The 15861-nt window shown below is 36.5% G+C and overlaps 1 protein-coding gene across 3 annotated transcripts in view; it reads left to right on the top strand.

Moving 5' to 3' along the window:
* The window catches only part of LOC119647637 (UPF0518 protein GJ17503), a 50107-nt gene that overhangs the window by 22531 nt on the left and 11715 nt on the right, over window positions 1-15861 (top strand). For all 3 annotated transcript variants that reach the window (XM_038048698.1, XM_038048699.1, XM_038048697.1), the window contains exons 2-3: window positions 6056-6528; window positions 12714-13110. In XM_038048698.1, the coding sequence (XP_037904626.1) occupies window positions 6056-6528; window positions 12714-13110 (870 nt within the window). The remainder of the gene's footprint in view (window positions 1-6055; window positions 6529-12713; window positions 13111-15861) is intronic.

Here is a 15861-nt window from a genome sequence, read left to right as displayed (position 1 = left end):
TTAAATTTTCTTGCTTCAAAACATACAATGGAGAGAATACAAATAGGAAAGGCGAGTAAAAAAAAGATAAAAATAATGCTGTAAATAGGTAAATCCTAATATTGAGCGACTCCTCTATGAATACAGTATCAGGCAGTTAGTAAAAATCGTGCATGTTGATCAAATTTTGAGAAAAATGTTTAGGAGAAAACTTGTTACCAAAGTAGGGTTGCAGTACCCGCAGGTTACGAAAGCAAGAAAAGCAAGAACAAATGGATTAAACATTTTATTGAATGCATGCCATCCAGCTGTGAAATATGTATACCAACCAACCACCAGATAAATTCCGGAAGTAAGATCTAGGCTCCCAGATAGCAAAATGTTACACAGTATATGAACAGTACGACCTTTACGTTTTCTAAAAAAAAAATATCGTTTTAAAACTGCTAAGGGAAGCAATCTTTCTTATGTGCAAATCTTCAAATACACGGCTAAATTTTAAAAGATCATCCATTATGATTTTCTGAACGGGACAACTTACGCTCAAGGCGTGGGACAGCGAATCAAAGTCTGATGACTGGCAAAGCGGCATTATCTGTCCCGTATATAAAAAGGGAGATATCACGCAGTTTAGCAATTATAGGGGTATCACGTTGCTGAGTATCATCTATAAGATATTTTCCTCTATCTTGCTAGGCCGAATAGCCCCATGCGTCCAGAACATCATTGGCCCATACCAAAGAAGCTTCACTCCAGGCCAATCAGCAACAGATCAGATTTTCTCTCGGTGGCAAGCGATTAAAAAGCCATCAGTTGCACCACCTTTTCATTGACTTCAAGGCAACCTATGATAGCATAGCCAGAGTAAAACTGTGCACGATTATGAGAGAATTCGGTATCCCAAAGAAATTTATAAGACTGACTAGGCTAACCCTGCAACATGCAAGGCCAGATAAAAGCAGCAGGATCACTCTCGAGACCATTCGACATCAACAACGGTCTAAGACAAGGAGATGTCCTATCATACATTCTGTTCAGTGTGGCCCTGGAAAAAGTGGTCTGTGATGCTGAGGTATATGAGAGAGGCACCATCTTCTTTAAGGTCTATGCTGACGATATTGATATCCCCGATTGGCGCGAGATCTTGGGCTGCACATTAAGGGAGACAAGACGAAATATATGGTGGTAGCGGCACAAACCAACGTGGCAACAATATTAAGTGGTACTGGTCAAATGGGAAACTAATAATAGGAGACTACAATTTTGATACCGTTGATAATTTCTCCTATCTGGGCTAGAAAATCACAATCGATAATAGCTACGACAACGAAACTCGCGCACGGTCATTGGGTACCAACAGCGCCTATTTCAGCTTAAAAAACTGTTCCGCTTGAAACGTCTCACCGTAGGATTAAAGCTTTTACTGCACAAGACTATGATCTTGCCAGTTCTCATGTATTCCGCGGAGACTTGGGCTCTTAGCAAGACAAATTGGGCTCATTTTCGACCAATTCTTGACTATACCGACATAATTTTTGGCAACAAAAACATTGGTCCTTGATAAAGAACATAGGCAAGTCTGTTTTTTATTGTTCAGAAATCACATTCACAGTCTCTTCAAATTTAACATAAAACTTAATGCCATAATGTTGCTTGATATTTCGTTATCTTAATAGGATTGTTGTACAATCATATATTTTAAAAGACAAATCCACAAAACCTTTCATACTTGAAGTGCCAAGCTAGCACCCTGCGCGCCGAAATCCAGTTTCCGTCTCATTTTCATTTTCGGATAAAATAAACTTTGCCATAAGCGAGATTTAGTATGTAGATATGTGATACGATTTCTTCCGTCGTTGATAATTAGTTGACATCTGTGTTAGCAACTTTCGTTAGTACTTAGTGACTGGGATGGGCGGTCCCGAGAAACATTAATGGCAGCTTCGCAAAATGCTTTTCGGGACGTTGGGATATATTTCTACCTTCCTTACACCATAATCATTTTACCGCTGTAGGCAGGATCACTCATCTTTAAAAATAGCCTGTCTTTTTTGACACTACAGTCTCTCTCATGCCATTAACCAACATTCGCGTGTCACCGGACCAGAATGTGAAATATCAAATTAGGGAAAACGGTGAGAAACTTCCAAAAATGCCATGTGGAATTAAGTTTGCAAATGAAACAATATCGAGCGAATCGCGCGGTTGAAACTAAAGTGCCGCTATTAATACGGAAAACCTATGACGGATCATATTCTTAACCAATGTCTCTCCGGTCTTAGACTTTGATGATGCGAGGCTTTTGGGGTCCCCTACTTTAACATCCTCGCCCCTTTGGAAGGAAAATTTGTGATACGGAGAGTTTTCATGTGATATTAATTCATTACTATTCACTCATCCCGGATATGTCCGGATAGCTGAGTGGTTAGAGCACAAGGCTGTCGTACGGAAGGTCGCGGTTCAAAGCTCGCTGACGGCAGTGGGATTTGTATCGTGATTTAACGTTGGATACCAGTCGACTCAGCTGCGAATGAGTACCTGAGTCAAATCAAGGTAATAATCTCGGGCGAGCGTAATGCCTCCTACAGTGTACTGTAGTGTACCGTTACGGTCTTGAATGAAGTGCTCTAACACACTTCAAGGCCATGATCCAATATAGATTGTTGTGCCAACGATTATCATTATTATTATTCACTCATCTCAAAAGTACGTTCTTTTTCGTTTTTTTTTTTTTTTTTGGTTTTAATTCTAAGCTTGTCTTGACTTTGGTTTTGGGTGACTTTCAAATCACTTTTGGTCACTTGGTAAATACTAATGTCCCATCGCCTTTCTCCAGTTCCCTCGCCGGATTATTCTGACTTTCCTGAGTTTGACTCTCCGGCACAATATTCCTATTGATTCTAGCTCAACCTTGAGAATTCAATTTAATCAAACCTCAAATTTCATAGCGGCTTTTCCTATTCTGCTCCCTTTTTTGCAAATTGTGAACATACAAAGATTTGTATGCGTGATCCCGGGCCCTAAGTTATAGTATTGTACTAAATTGAGGACAGTTGGAAGAGTAATCTAAGATAAAGTGACGTAAAATTGTCCTATACCTACCGTACCCTCTGATGACATTAGATAGTTCATATTTAATTTCTACTTCTTTTCATTCAATTTACTTCTCAATGTACAGTCTATGAGTCCAGCGTCCGTTTTTTAGGTATCCCCCAAAAGATTTCTAGAAACATTTCTGAATTCATCGGCTTAAAAATCATAAGTCGCCGATGGAACTGCAGCCGAATTGGTTAAATATGGAGGCGGTATATTACACCAAGTGGTTCATCAACGTGCTCAAGGTGTGGGACAGCGAATCAATGCCTAACGACTGGCAAAGAGGCATTATCTGTCTTATACATAAAAAGGGAGATATCACACAGTGCAGCAATTATAGAGGTATTACGTTGCTGAGAACCATCTACAAGATATTCTCCGCTATCTTGCTAGGCCGGATAGCCCCATACGCCCAGAACATCATTGGCCCATACCAAAGAGGCTCCACTCAAGGCAAATCAGCAACAGATCAGATTTTCTTTGCGGGAATCGATAGAAAAACTGTTGGAATAAGGACATCAGTTGCACAATTTTTTCATCGAATTTAAAGCCGCCTATGATAGTATAGCCAAGCTAAAACTGTATATGATCATGAGAGAATTTGGTATCCCGACGAAATTGATAATACTGACTAGGCTGACCCTGACCAATGTGCGAGGCCAGATAAAAGCAGCAGGATCACTATCAAGACCATTCGACATCAGAAATGGTCTACGATAAGGGGGTGCCCTATTATGCGTCCTCTTTAACCTGGGCGCGGAAAAAGTGATCTGTGATGCTGATGTAAATGCGAGGGGTATGATCCTGCAAACTGATCGCCCCGGCGGCGAGAGATCTCGGGCTGCACATCAATGAAGGCAAGACAAAATATATGGTGGCAAAGTCAGCACCAAAAACCAACCAACCAACAACATCAAACCGCATTGGTCAAACGGGAAGAATAAAGACAAGAAACTACAACTTTGAGACCGGGTCGAGGGTCGAAAATCACAACCGATAACAGCTATGACGATGAACTTCGCGCACGGTTGTTGGCAGCCAATAGAGCCCATTTCAGCTTACAAAAACTGTTCCGCTCGAAGCATCTCACCATAGGGTCAAAGGTTTGCCAGTCCTCATGTTCTCCTCGGATTCTTGGGTTCTTAGGAAGAAAAATTTCGAACTCTTGGCCGCGTTCGGGAGAAGAATCGTCCGAAAAATTTTTGGTCGCATACATGAGGATGGACGATTTTGTAGCCTACATAACGACGAAATCTATGAGCGATACCAAGACCGTCAGGTTGTGGATAAAATCCGGCTCAACAGGATACGGTGGGCGGGTCACTTAATCCGTATGGAATGAGGATGATCCAGCCCGGAAAGTCTATAAGGGCAATATCTATGGTAGAGAAAGAAGACGAGACAGATCCAATCGGTGAACCTCGACACAAAACCGGGATGTCTGGAGTTGCTTATTAAGGCTGGCCTAGACCGGATACCGGTTGTTGCGCCGTTGATGATAATGATTCTCGCTATGACACATTCCCATGGTCGTAAGAAGGAAATTATAGGCCCCCTTCCTCACGATTGATTGTATCATTTTAATTTTTGCAAAGTTTCTATTTCGGTATTCTGAGAATACGTTGGGCCCTTTTCCTCCCTCCCTTTTGACGACCGGAATCAGAGAAAAATACGATATTTTTTATTTCTGATAATAAGAGATGCGATAATTAGAAAATTTCATAAAGTATTGTGTTTCCCGAGATTTTAATTTTATCAAAGCTTATAATAAGTGTGGTGTTATGTTATGCTTTACTTATGCGAATATGCACATGGACCGATACGAAGTTGGTATCCTCTTAATGTTGTTGATGCATGACTTTTGCATGAATTGATCACGAACACGAAATGTTGTTTACGTTAGAATTCGAGCTAAGAAAGTGTCGAAATATTTGATCATATTAACTTCAAGGCTTTTTTACTACTCGTATACCAAAGGATGCCCATTCTCCAGTTAGTGATAGACGTTATGCCAAAAGTGAGGTAATGTTATTGAAATGAAACATTAATGACTTTATTTTGCATGAAGAATGCACAATATTGCAGCGCACGAACGTGATTTAACCTAATGAAATAGCAATTTGTCTAGTGCCTTTAGTATCTGCTTCACAGACATGTGAATATGTAGCTATTTTATCAAGTATTTTATCTTCGAGATAAAGCTTTTGTACACACAATGCGTAATAACTTTTCGTATATGTATGCAAAGTTAATGAAATAATAAGGATAAATGAAATCATACTTTCATTTCAAGCAAGGATTGATTTTCTTCTGCAAAGAATAATCAAAATCAATTCTACAAAGAATAATCAATGCAATTATAATCGGGTTATCGGTCAATTTCGTACCTAAACATGTTCGGTATGTATACACTTGTTTCAAGAGCGATAGTCAGATTGCGCTTATCAGCATCTACTTGGAATTTTAAACATGTTTGTCCCAATATTTATCAACGGCAGCCGTCCACCATAGCGCTGAATTCATTATTAAAGGAACGTTCTTATGATCTCTTAGCTCTAACATACTTAAAATGCTCACTGCAATTTGCGCAGTTTATGAACGTGACAATAGCATGGCATGCACTAATCGTTGACTTATCTTTCATCGCGTCGAATGGCAAGAATAGTTTTATTTATATGCAATCGGGTACACTGAGTACTAGCAGGGTCGTGCAATAAAGGGGACCGAAAATCGAAACAGATAAAAAGTAATATTTTAAAATAATTTGAAATTATAGAGGATAATCGAATTTACTTTTTAATTTGAATTTTAATTTTATCTAATCTACTTTTACTTTTCCACAACAGTTTAGAATTATAATACGTCAAAAATGATATGAATTAACAAGCAATCTTAGTATACCATATATGTCTCTCCCTGCAATCTCCCATAAAAAGCTATTGCATGAAATAAAGTTATATTTCTGTCTTTCTAATTTCAGCCTCAGAAACCATCAGCGCATGACGATGTGTTCGGAGTTGTTTCTCATCTCGACTTCATGGTAACATTGCTTCTGGTGGAATTACATCATTGCAGTAAAGTCACGTTACCGAATTCAAACCAAACACCGCCAGCACCATGTTTGGAATATCTACTAAGTGAAAATCTATTGGATAAATTATATGAATGGGGAATATCGACAGGACGTTATGCCAATGCTGTTCGTTTGGAACAACTTAAATTATATGAGCTTCTAGTGAGTCATTCAAGACACCAACTTCTTGTCCATGAACCATTTCTAAGACCGCTTCTGAAGATATTAGCATCGAGCCAAGGCGAGATCTTTCCGCCTGATATTGAAAAGCGACTTGTGATACTGTTGAATCAATTATGTGTTATTTTAATGCAAAATGTACATTTACTTGATTTATTTTTCTTTTCGTCAAGTCAACAGCATGGCCAAGGAAGTACAAAGTAAGTGTTATATAGTTGAATAGGATTACGTATGAATGCTCTCATTTGAAAAACCGCAACGTAGAGTGACTCTGTAATAAATAGATTTACATGTATAAATGATCAAGTTCTCTTACTCAAAAGATGCGTTTAAAGCGGCCTGATTGCCTTCGGACAAAATTTAGTAGCATGCTATCATAATTACATGTCGAAATTCTCTAATAAAAGTTTTAAATTAACTTTGAGCAATCTTCTGCAGACAGTGTTATATTTGATAAAAGAATTTTCATGTTATGCTACAAGCTTGCTTAAGTATTAGCACCAGCTCCAAGATAGGTCGTCCACTCTCTCATGCGTTTTCCTCAACTAAAACTAGTATTTGACTCAAAAGACATTATCTATCCAACTCAAATTCAAAATAGGGTTGATATATTGATATATATCGCTAACTCAGAGACGCATTTAACCAAGTTTAAAATCTTCAAGATAATTGGATACTATTTCAGCAGTACTTAATATAACTGTTGAAGCGCTCTTTCATAACTAGATTGAAATAAAGCAATAAGTTGAATGCAGTCACATCATTTTGAAGCGATGATCCCTTACTAATCGCTGTGACATACCATTAAGGATGAAAAAGCCAAAGATGACTAACATTCAAGAACCATGATGAAGTCGGAGGGAAAATCGTAAAAATTTACAATAACTCAATTGGTTTTAATCCCACCTCTAAAAATGTAAATGATAATTGATATCAAAAATAAGGTGATTAAGAAGGTCTCAAATATATTGACGGAAAATTGACAATGTAGATGGCTCCACCTATATATTTAAGGGAGAAAATTCGGATCAATCAATAGGTAAACATTTTTCACACCATTCCAATTTGAGAAGGCAATATACAAATGTAAAACAGAAATTCAAATTTTGAAAGGAAAACAGCTTCAGGTCGCCATCTTGGATGTCAATGGAAAAAAAATTATTCTATGTATCAGCTCAAAACCGATAAACGATCGATAGTCATAATCGAGGTAATAGAGCCGAAAGTGAATATCGACGAAGTCGAAGATGCTCTAATTAGAATTAGAAGAATTAGAAATTCAACATTAGAAATATAATATGATAGTACACCACAAACACCACAAAGAAAAATCTCAATAAGAATCAAAATCCCAATATCGATCTTCGCTAGCGCCTATATCGCAGAGTAACAGTTAAAGAACAGTACAGTACAATGCCTTAATTACAAAGGCGTTGGGATTATAAGAAGCTATTGCACATTGTCTAGTGTATGTGTTGCTTGCGGAGATCTTCATCGCATGTCGCGTGCCAAAGACAAAAGTGACCCTCAAACTAAAAAATGCAGCAATTGTGCATCAGAAAAAACATCATAACGCAGTGTGAAACTAAATTGTGTACCAATCATCAATGAACGGAACGAACTATAATTTAGCAGAAACATATCATACTCGTCTGTATTGAAATCGGAGTAAAACTCATCAGCTGAATTCAGCAACATAAATACCTTAGGGAGAAAAACAGGTTGAATCATCAATCTCCAATCAGCAACCTCAAAACATTAAAGTATCATATCAGCTCATACACTTAAAGGATTGCATGACTCAATTCATTACGCTAATACCAGGTATGTTACAAGACCTGATTCGTAACCAAAAGCAAGTGATAAAAATTTTTCTACCTCACAAATCAACGAGATTAAAATTGGTCACTAAAATGCGAACATAAATTAGAAATTTAACACTTCTTAGCTAACAATATAATCGATATCATGCTAACAGGAATTCATTTGAGAGCGGAATTCTGATCAAGCAGCACATGAAACACTACGTCCTACATTAGTTTGGCTGGAAATTTGCGAAGAAACCCTCACCATATCTGTAATCTATTATCCACTAAGGTTCCTTTCAGACAAATTTTTGAAATTCTTCAGATTATAGTGCCAAGCGCGAGGATTACGTATCGAGACTATCAACACCAAATAGCAAGTAATTATGAACGGCTCTAACCAAAGGTAACAGTTACGCTTAATGTCTACGGAGCATTGCATAATCACAGACTTTACAGAGTTCGGGATTATCGAAATTTTGAACCACGATAAAATAAAAGCGCAACCGTCATTCGAATCATCATCAGATAATTCTTTAGTAATAGTCTGTATAAACAAGCCCCTGCAATATGGACAGGATCACCGCAATCTCACATCGGAAAAAGACCAACTGAATGCAATACCGCAAATATGTCAGCTCTCATATATCAACCTAACCCAATACTTTTAACAAAAAGGACAATTCGCGCGAGACCTACATTTCAATTTAATGCTCAATCAACATCAAAGCTGTTAAGAATTTCGACCCAAATCGAACGTCCAGTGAATGAAAAGAAGGAAGTTTCGACGCGAATGGCAGAAATACCGATGTCCATCTGCTAAGCCGAAATTGCACTTAATGAAATTCTACTACACAAAATAGATGATGTCATGAGAGAACTTCGCAAACCTGTGTTGATCCGAATGGTGACTATGGAAAGCCACTAAAAAATACGCCCCTAGATAATACAATCTCATATTCAACTGCAAAATGGAGATTGAGTAAGAAGAGATGTAGACATAGTCCTTGCTCATCACCAGCAAAGTGTCTTCCACCCCAATTCTGCTGATACGCAAATTTCTTAAATTCAAAACCAAACGCTTCGCTAGTGTCATAAGAAACCATATCAACCACTGAAAACCGCGTGGCTATGAAAAAATCACCACGATAGTGATCAAAGAATGGTTTAATGGGATACTTCGACTAAATTACTTTCCCAATTCTCGGAAGATATTTATAATTACAATGATTCCCCAGCCTGGTAAAGACAGTTTGGATTCCATGAAAAACACGGGTCAATTGAGACAACTTGGCATAAATGATAAAAAAGTTCTTCCGACTAAGTTCCATGGGCTATTATCATCATGCTTATCTACCCTTTTTAAAAAAAAATCGGATTGAACATATCAAGTATTATTAAGATTTTCTTCCAAGGAAGCTTTATTAGTTAACGGTATAACAAACATGTTTATTTTGAAAGTGGAAGTCACGTGATTCTGAAAATCAATTGCCGGGGTTAGCGGAAAAGGCGTAGAATCAATGTTTTGTGAAGTGAAGTATGGTTATAAATTATTTTCAGTATGATTTATGATCAGTGAACAAACACACCTTTAAAGGGAAAGAATAGTGCAGTTTAGCAGTTTATATTATATCATCATCATCATCATCATCATGATATCAATTTACTTTACTTTTATATGATGTGATGAGACAGTGGATCAGGCAAAGTATATTTATTTTAGTTATGGGATTAAATGACTTTCAATACATATTAGTATTTTTGAGAAACATTCCCCAGAGTGGTCTTATCAGATGAAGGAAGTACTTTTATGGGGTCATTAGAAAACGAAATTCGCCATATACGTAAAACATAATGCAGGAACGAAAGCAATTGCCGTCAAAACTTTAGTAAGGATAAAATAAATAGTGGCAAAAATATGTAGCAACAAATTATAAACTTATTTCTCCCCAAAAAAATGCAGTTGGAGTTAAAAAATGTGGAGATAAAATAAGTTCTTTTAATCGACAACTAATCTTCTTTTAAAAGCTATAGTTAAGCGAAAAAAACCCCGAAACTAGAAAACTAAGAAATCGTTTAACATATGAAATTGATTATTTAATATATGAAAATGCAAGTGTATTAGCTTGTGAGAAATCCTTCTTAATTTCAGCCCATTCACCCTTATTCAATGATATTGACTTTAGTCTAATAGAAATGGTGTTAATTGGCTAAAAATTCAATGGATAAGCTTCTACCATGCTATCCCCTGCAGAATATGTTATAGACTAACTTAAGATGAAAAAGATAAAGTTCTAACTTTGTACTTGTCAACAAAAAGAGGACGACCTAAGTGTTATTCACATTCGCGATGGTTCGCGTCCTGTTACTTCAGCAAAATATAAAAACATGGTGGCCTTGCTTCAGTATTCACCTCCAATAATTACACATTTGAAACAAAATATGAGTTCTTAGGATTGAATCTCTCTTATTCATAACTTTTATATTGATTACATTATAATTATCCATTAATAAGTGGTGTTTCAACATTTACTAGTTATTTTTGATTTTTACTAATATTAACATAAATAAACCTGTATGTGAAATACATGATATAAATTACTATTATTGTATCTCTAATTTACTCACGAACTCCAATTTAAATCACTGCGCTTCCGAAACATCATCTCAGTAAAATAAAATAACATTAATATAATCAATAATTTTTGTAAACTGTTTATTTCGAAAGTGTCAGTCACTTCACATAATGAAAAAATAGTGATTTTCCAACTGCTACACAAAATTATTTATATTGGGGAAAAATATGAGATAACAAGTCTCAGTAAATCTTTTCAAAATTTGCCATCAATATTTTTAAACATATTAAAACGCAAACTCCTAAATATCTCAATTTAGAAATAAAGTGAGTTATGCCACTTTTAAAATAAATGGCTCAATTCAGGGAAACCTGCATTTGCAAAACTTCTGGAGCAAGTAAGGAGATGCCTTAAAGACTAGAAAATAAAAGCGAATGAACTTCATTACATCATTTTTACATTGAAACAAGTCGGGAAACCGGAAGCTCAGCGCTTCAGGTATGAAAGGTTTTGTGTATTTCCTTTATAAAGAGATTTGAGTATGTCTCATTAGCATGTAGCACGTAAAATATGCATATATTATATGAAAATTTACACTTTTAAGTGATATTGACATTCATAGTCTTGAATTTGCAGGGAAGCGACAGTTTTGACCTAGTATAACTTTGTTATTAATAGTGTGATTTTCACCAAATCATGCTCTATACTGTAGTCTACATTGCTGCAAAATTTCGTGATTCTAGAGTGAACTTAAGGGGGGTTTTCTTGTCAATTACTAAAAAATCTAGTAATGTACTATTATTAACTTTATTTTAACAGGTATCGGTATGGAGGGTATTTCGGAGCCTAGGCACCATATAGTGGCAGCCCCCCGATTTTTTTCAGATTTTTTGGTTGGGTAGTTTCTGAGAATGGGTTCGTTAAAGAAATGACCACTTTCAACTCCCCGCACTCCCCACCTTTTCAACAAATGTCAAAACTAAGACCGGCTTCGAAAAGTACTAACCGAGACCTTTAATTAGATACCCCACATGACTATATTTGATGAAAAAAAAATTTTTCACCCCCCTTTTGCATGTATGGGGACCCCACTTAAATTCGATGTAAACGGATGTAACTCACTATATGCGTGAGCGTTCACAGTTTCCACCTTTCTACCAAATTTGGTGCCAATTGCTGTAACCGTCTTCGAGAAAAATGCGTGTGACGGACAGACAGACATACATACGGACATACAGACGGACAGACAGACAGACAGTAAACCGATTTTAATAAGGTTTTGTGTTTACACAAAACCTTAAAAAGACATGTCTGTAGATTAAATTAAATAGAGTGCATCAGCCTGAAAGTAAGGAAATTAGAAATTTAGATGGTCACCTCGATAGACACCTAGCCTGGAAATGGAATATTGAAGCCAAAGCGGATCGAGATGAGGATGAAGATTAGAAACTTTCATTAATAAACCAGATGTCAAAATTTAGTCTGGAGTGCAAGGTTTTCCTTTGTAAAGCGATAAATTAACCTGTTTGGATATACGGCATTCAAATTCAAATGAATTTCTGCAACGAGCACAATCGAAGATACTAAGAAATTAGCAAAGAAATAGATAAACATTTGAAAAAGCATGATATCCTGTGATCTAGGAGTTTTGTAAATATATGTATGGTTACAAACCTTTGTAACTTAATGTTAGGCCTATGACTAAAGTAGTATGTAATTTTTGTTGTTACTAAAATCCAAAATAACTGTTGATGTTAGAAGATTTATCTTATCAGTTGTTGTCTCTTGGGTAATCACCTTGTATGTTTGCAACACTAAGTCCTTTCTGGAAACGATTTACTTTTGAAAAAAAAAAAACAAATTCCCTTACCTTCTATGCGCGAAGAAAAAATTTATCATTATATCCAATAAAATATAACGAGAGCATTCAAACGTATTCAACCATATCTCGCATTTCAGTAGAATATTCATTACTTATTTTTTCCCTTTCAAATTCCTTTTCAGTTTCATTATATTCTCGCTGCTTATACCGTACGTTCACCGCGAAGGTACATTGGGTCACCAAGCTCGCGATGCTCTGCTATTATGTATGTCACTATCGCAGAAAAACTCTAACGTCGGAACATATATTGCACAATACTCATCGATGTGTCCACTATTAGTGACCGGACTTGGTGGCTTATATTCACGTCTTCCGAACACGTTAGAAATTAATTCAGTCGATTGGAATCGGATAACACCGGATGATGTTACAGAAATACCGGAACTAACATTATTCATGAATTCCTTGGAATTTTGCAATGCAGTCGTACAAGTGGCACATGATTTAATAAAACAACAACTACTGGATTTCATGTATCAAGGATTTATAGTTCCAGTGATGGGACCAGCCTTACTTCAGGTATTATATTTTTTAATATATCTGTGCAATTGAATTTTTCTGTTGGTGTGGGCTAATTCTTTTTCGTTTTGTTTTTTCTTATTTCATTTTGTTAACAATTTTTTTTGTCTTTTATGTTTTTGTTGAGTTTTTGCTCTATTTTCTTAATGAGCTTCGGATTTGTAATCCTAGACGGAACTCCATTCATAAAAATCAAGTTATATATGTGGTAATGTCTGCAGTATCGTCGCTGACGTTTTTGTTTACAATATGATGCTAACGCTTTGCGCACAAAGTGCTATCTGTGCATATGTTAAATATACTTATGCATTCCATTTTATTTCCATGCCCCACATAATAGTATTTTGACGAGTTGGATTGAATTACTCCCAAGACAGTTTATTTACCTAGAGCAACAAAAATATTATGGTAAACAATATCATAAATAACATCAACAGAGAGGAACTGAAGAATCTGCTATTACCTTTATTGCTATATGTGATAGCGTTTATTTCGAATGTTACTAAATCTGCGATGTGATCAGAGTACGTCATGAAATGTATACTTTTATTAGCAATACTTACAGTGCTTCAATTATGGTATAAATACACCATTGATGCGCATCATTGTTATCATCCAATCGATTATTCACTGGTTTCAGTTATTTCACATTTGGTCGCCAAGAGAAACAGAATTTTTTCGCCTTCTCATTAAAAGATTAATTTCTTTCACAGCTAATTAGACTGAACTAATTCAATCGCAATATTACAGAGTTAAATAAAATTATTACACAATGTCATTGAAACTTATTTGCATGATCAGACTTTGGTCGCTCTCCAAAACAGTTGACAGTTTCTCGTTGTTGTTTTCTCCACAATTGATTATTCCGAAAGGGTCTAAATTCATGGCCCTTGTAAAAAGGCTAATCAATACACTCGAATTCCACAATTAAAAAAAATAGCAATGTCTGAAAATGTCAGGATAAGTTAGATGAAAACACATTGCAATTGTGGCTATTTTTCTAAATATAACAAATTCTTAAATAGGAAATTTGTGAGATTTTAACTTTAAAAGAAATTTTAAAAGCTTTTCGAAGGCCAAAATTACAGACCCGGAATCAATTTCATAACTAGTTGCACAAGTTCTTGACACGATTTTTTCCTAGAATCGATAGGTGAAAGGTCCTTTGGATACGACAAACTCTTAACATGGAAAGTTTTTGAATTAACTTTTTCCAAATATGGGTCCTGCGTTGCGTGGTGGTAGATAAGGTTGCTCTTTTTTAGTTGCACTAAACTAAGGGACTAATTAAATCTATGAATATCGAGTTGTGTACAAATCTAATATTCATTCAGTGTGTTATCGTTGACCAGAAATTCTGTAGAAAAGTGCAAGTATGGGAAAAAATGAGTTTCAAGCAAGGGAAAATTCTTGAAATAAGTTTGGGATTGGTGTGATCTGCCAATTAAGGCTTTCGTCCAGGAAACTTGGTTTACAAGCGGCATCATCTTTCCAAGCAGGATCAAAATTCGTCGAAGGACAATCTAGACTGGGGCATCTGCCATAAAGAGAAAGGTTGAAAACCTAATATTGGAAGATCTCCATTTGAAGAAGAAATAGCTTGCAAAAATGAAGAATGTATTACATATAACAATTCTATCTTGGTATATCTAAGGTCTACGCAAGATGGATAACAAAAATACTCATCCCGCATCAGAAACAGGCTAGTTGAGTGTTGTCGCCAATTTTTGAGCGTCTGTAGGAAGAACAGAGAAGACTTTTTGCATCGCGTTGTTACTGGAGCTGAAACCTGGGTCTAAACAAAACACCATGCAATGGCAACGGATCCTCTTTCAATATTGGTTCACCCGCTATATAGTCCAGATTTAGCTTCGAGCGCGTATGTTCCGTGAGAATTCCTGGGGGATATATTGTCGGCCCGCCTCGCTTCCACTGGTATGAATGCTAAGCCTACACTGAATATAAAATATAATAGTACCACTGTGGCAGTCATGGTGGGGCTCTGACGTGGTCTCGAAATTAATCTGTGCCTCTTCGGACACATCGTGGGATTATGCATGCATGGCAGGTACTCAACTTAAACTCTCAGGACCTTCATGCCCTCGTAAATGAAGAAAGAATTTCGGGAAAGAAATTTTCGAGCGACGATGAATTGAGAGCGTAATTTCTGTTTATTTTAGAGACAAAAAAAAAATATTTTTTTCCGAAGGAATAAATATCTATACTTATTGAAAGATATTCCGAATGAAGAATAAGCCAATCCGGGATAAAGTAACGCTGACAAGGGAAATGGTACTTTTGCATGTTACTTCAGGCCTTCTCCGCATTTCAATTATAGTCTTAATTATCGCCCATCATCGCAAAGGATCCACTCGATTGCGGCTAATAAAAGAAGTATCAAGTCTTCAGCTTATTGGATTCGGTACCCATCTGTCAATTTTTTTCGCTTTTTCTATTTCCCCGAAGTGTCGACCCCATTGTACGGCTGTATCCACTACAATGCTGACCACACACCGGTACGTGCAGTCGAAGCAGCCGACACTGTGAAACCAGAGTTGTCCTTTAAATTAGAAAGCGAATATTAGTTCCTGTGTGAATTGATAATGGGTATTTACCTTCTTTGATTTGTTTTGATTCAACGTTAAATAGAAGTTCTAGCAAAGCGACTGTTCTGAATCTGTGTGGAAGCTAACCTGTTGTGGGGAGATTACTTACAAAATGGCGGAATTTTTCGTGAAAAATAAAATGGTT

The sequence above is a fragment of the Hermetia illucens genome, chromosome 2 (genome assembly GCF_905115235.1).
Source record: "Hermetia illucens chromosome 2, iHerIll2.2.curated.20191125, whole genome shotgun sequence".
In the NCBI taxonomy this organism is placed as follows: domain Eukaryota; kingdom Metazoa; phylum Arthropoda; class Insecta; order Diptera; family Stratiomyidae; genus Hermetia; species Hermetia illucens.
The sequence above is the reverse complement of the archived record's forward strand: the minus strand, read 5'-3'. Positions and strand labels throughout refer to the sequence as shown.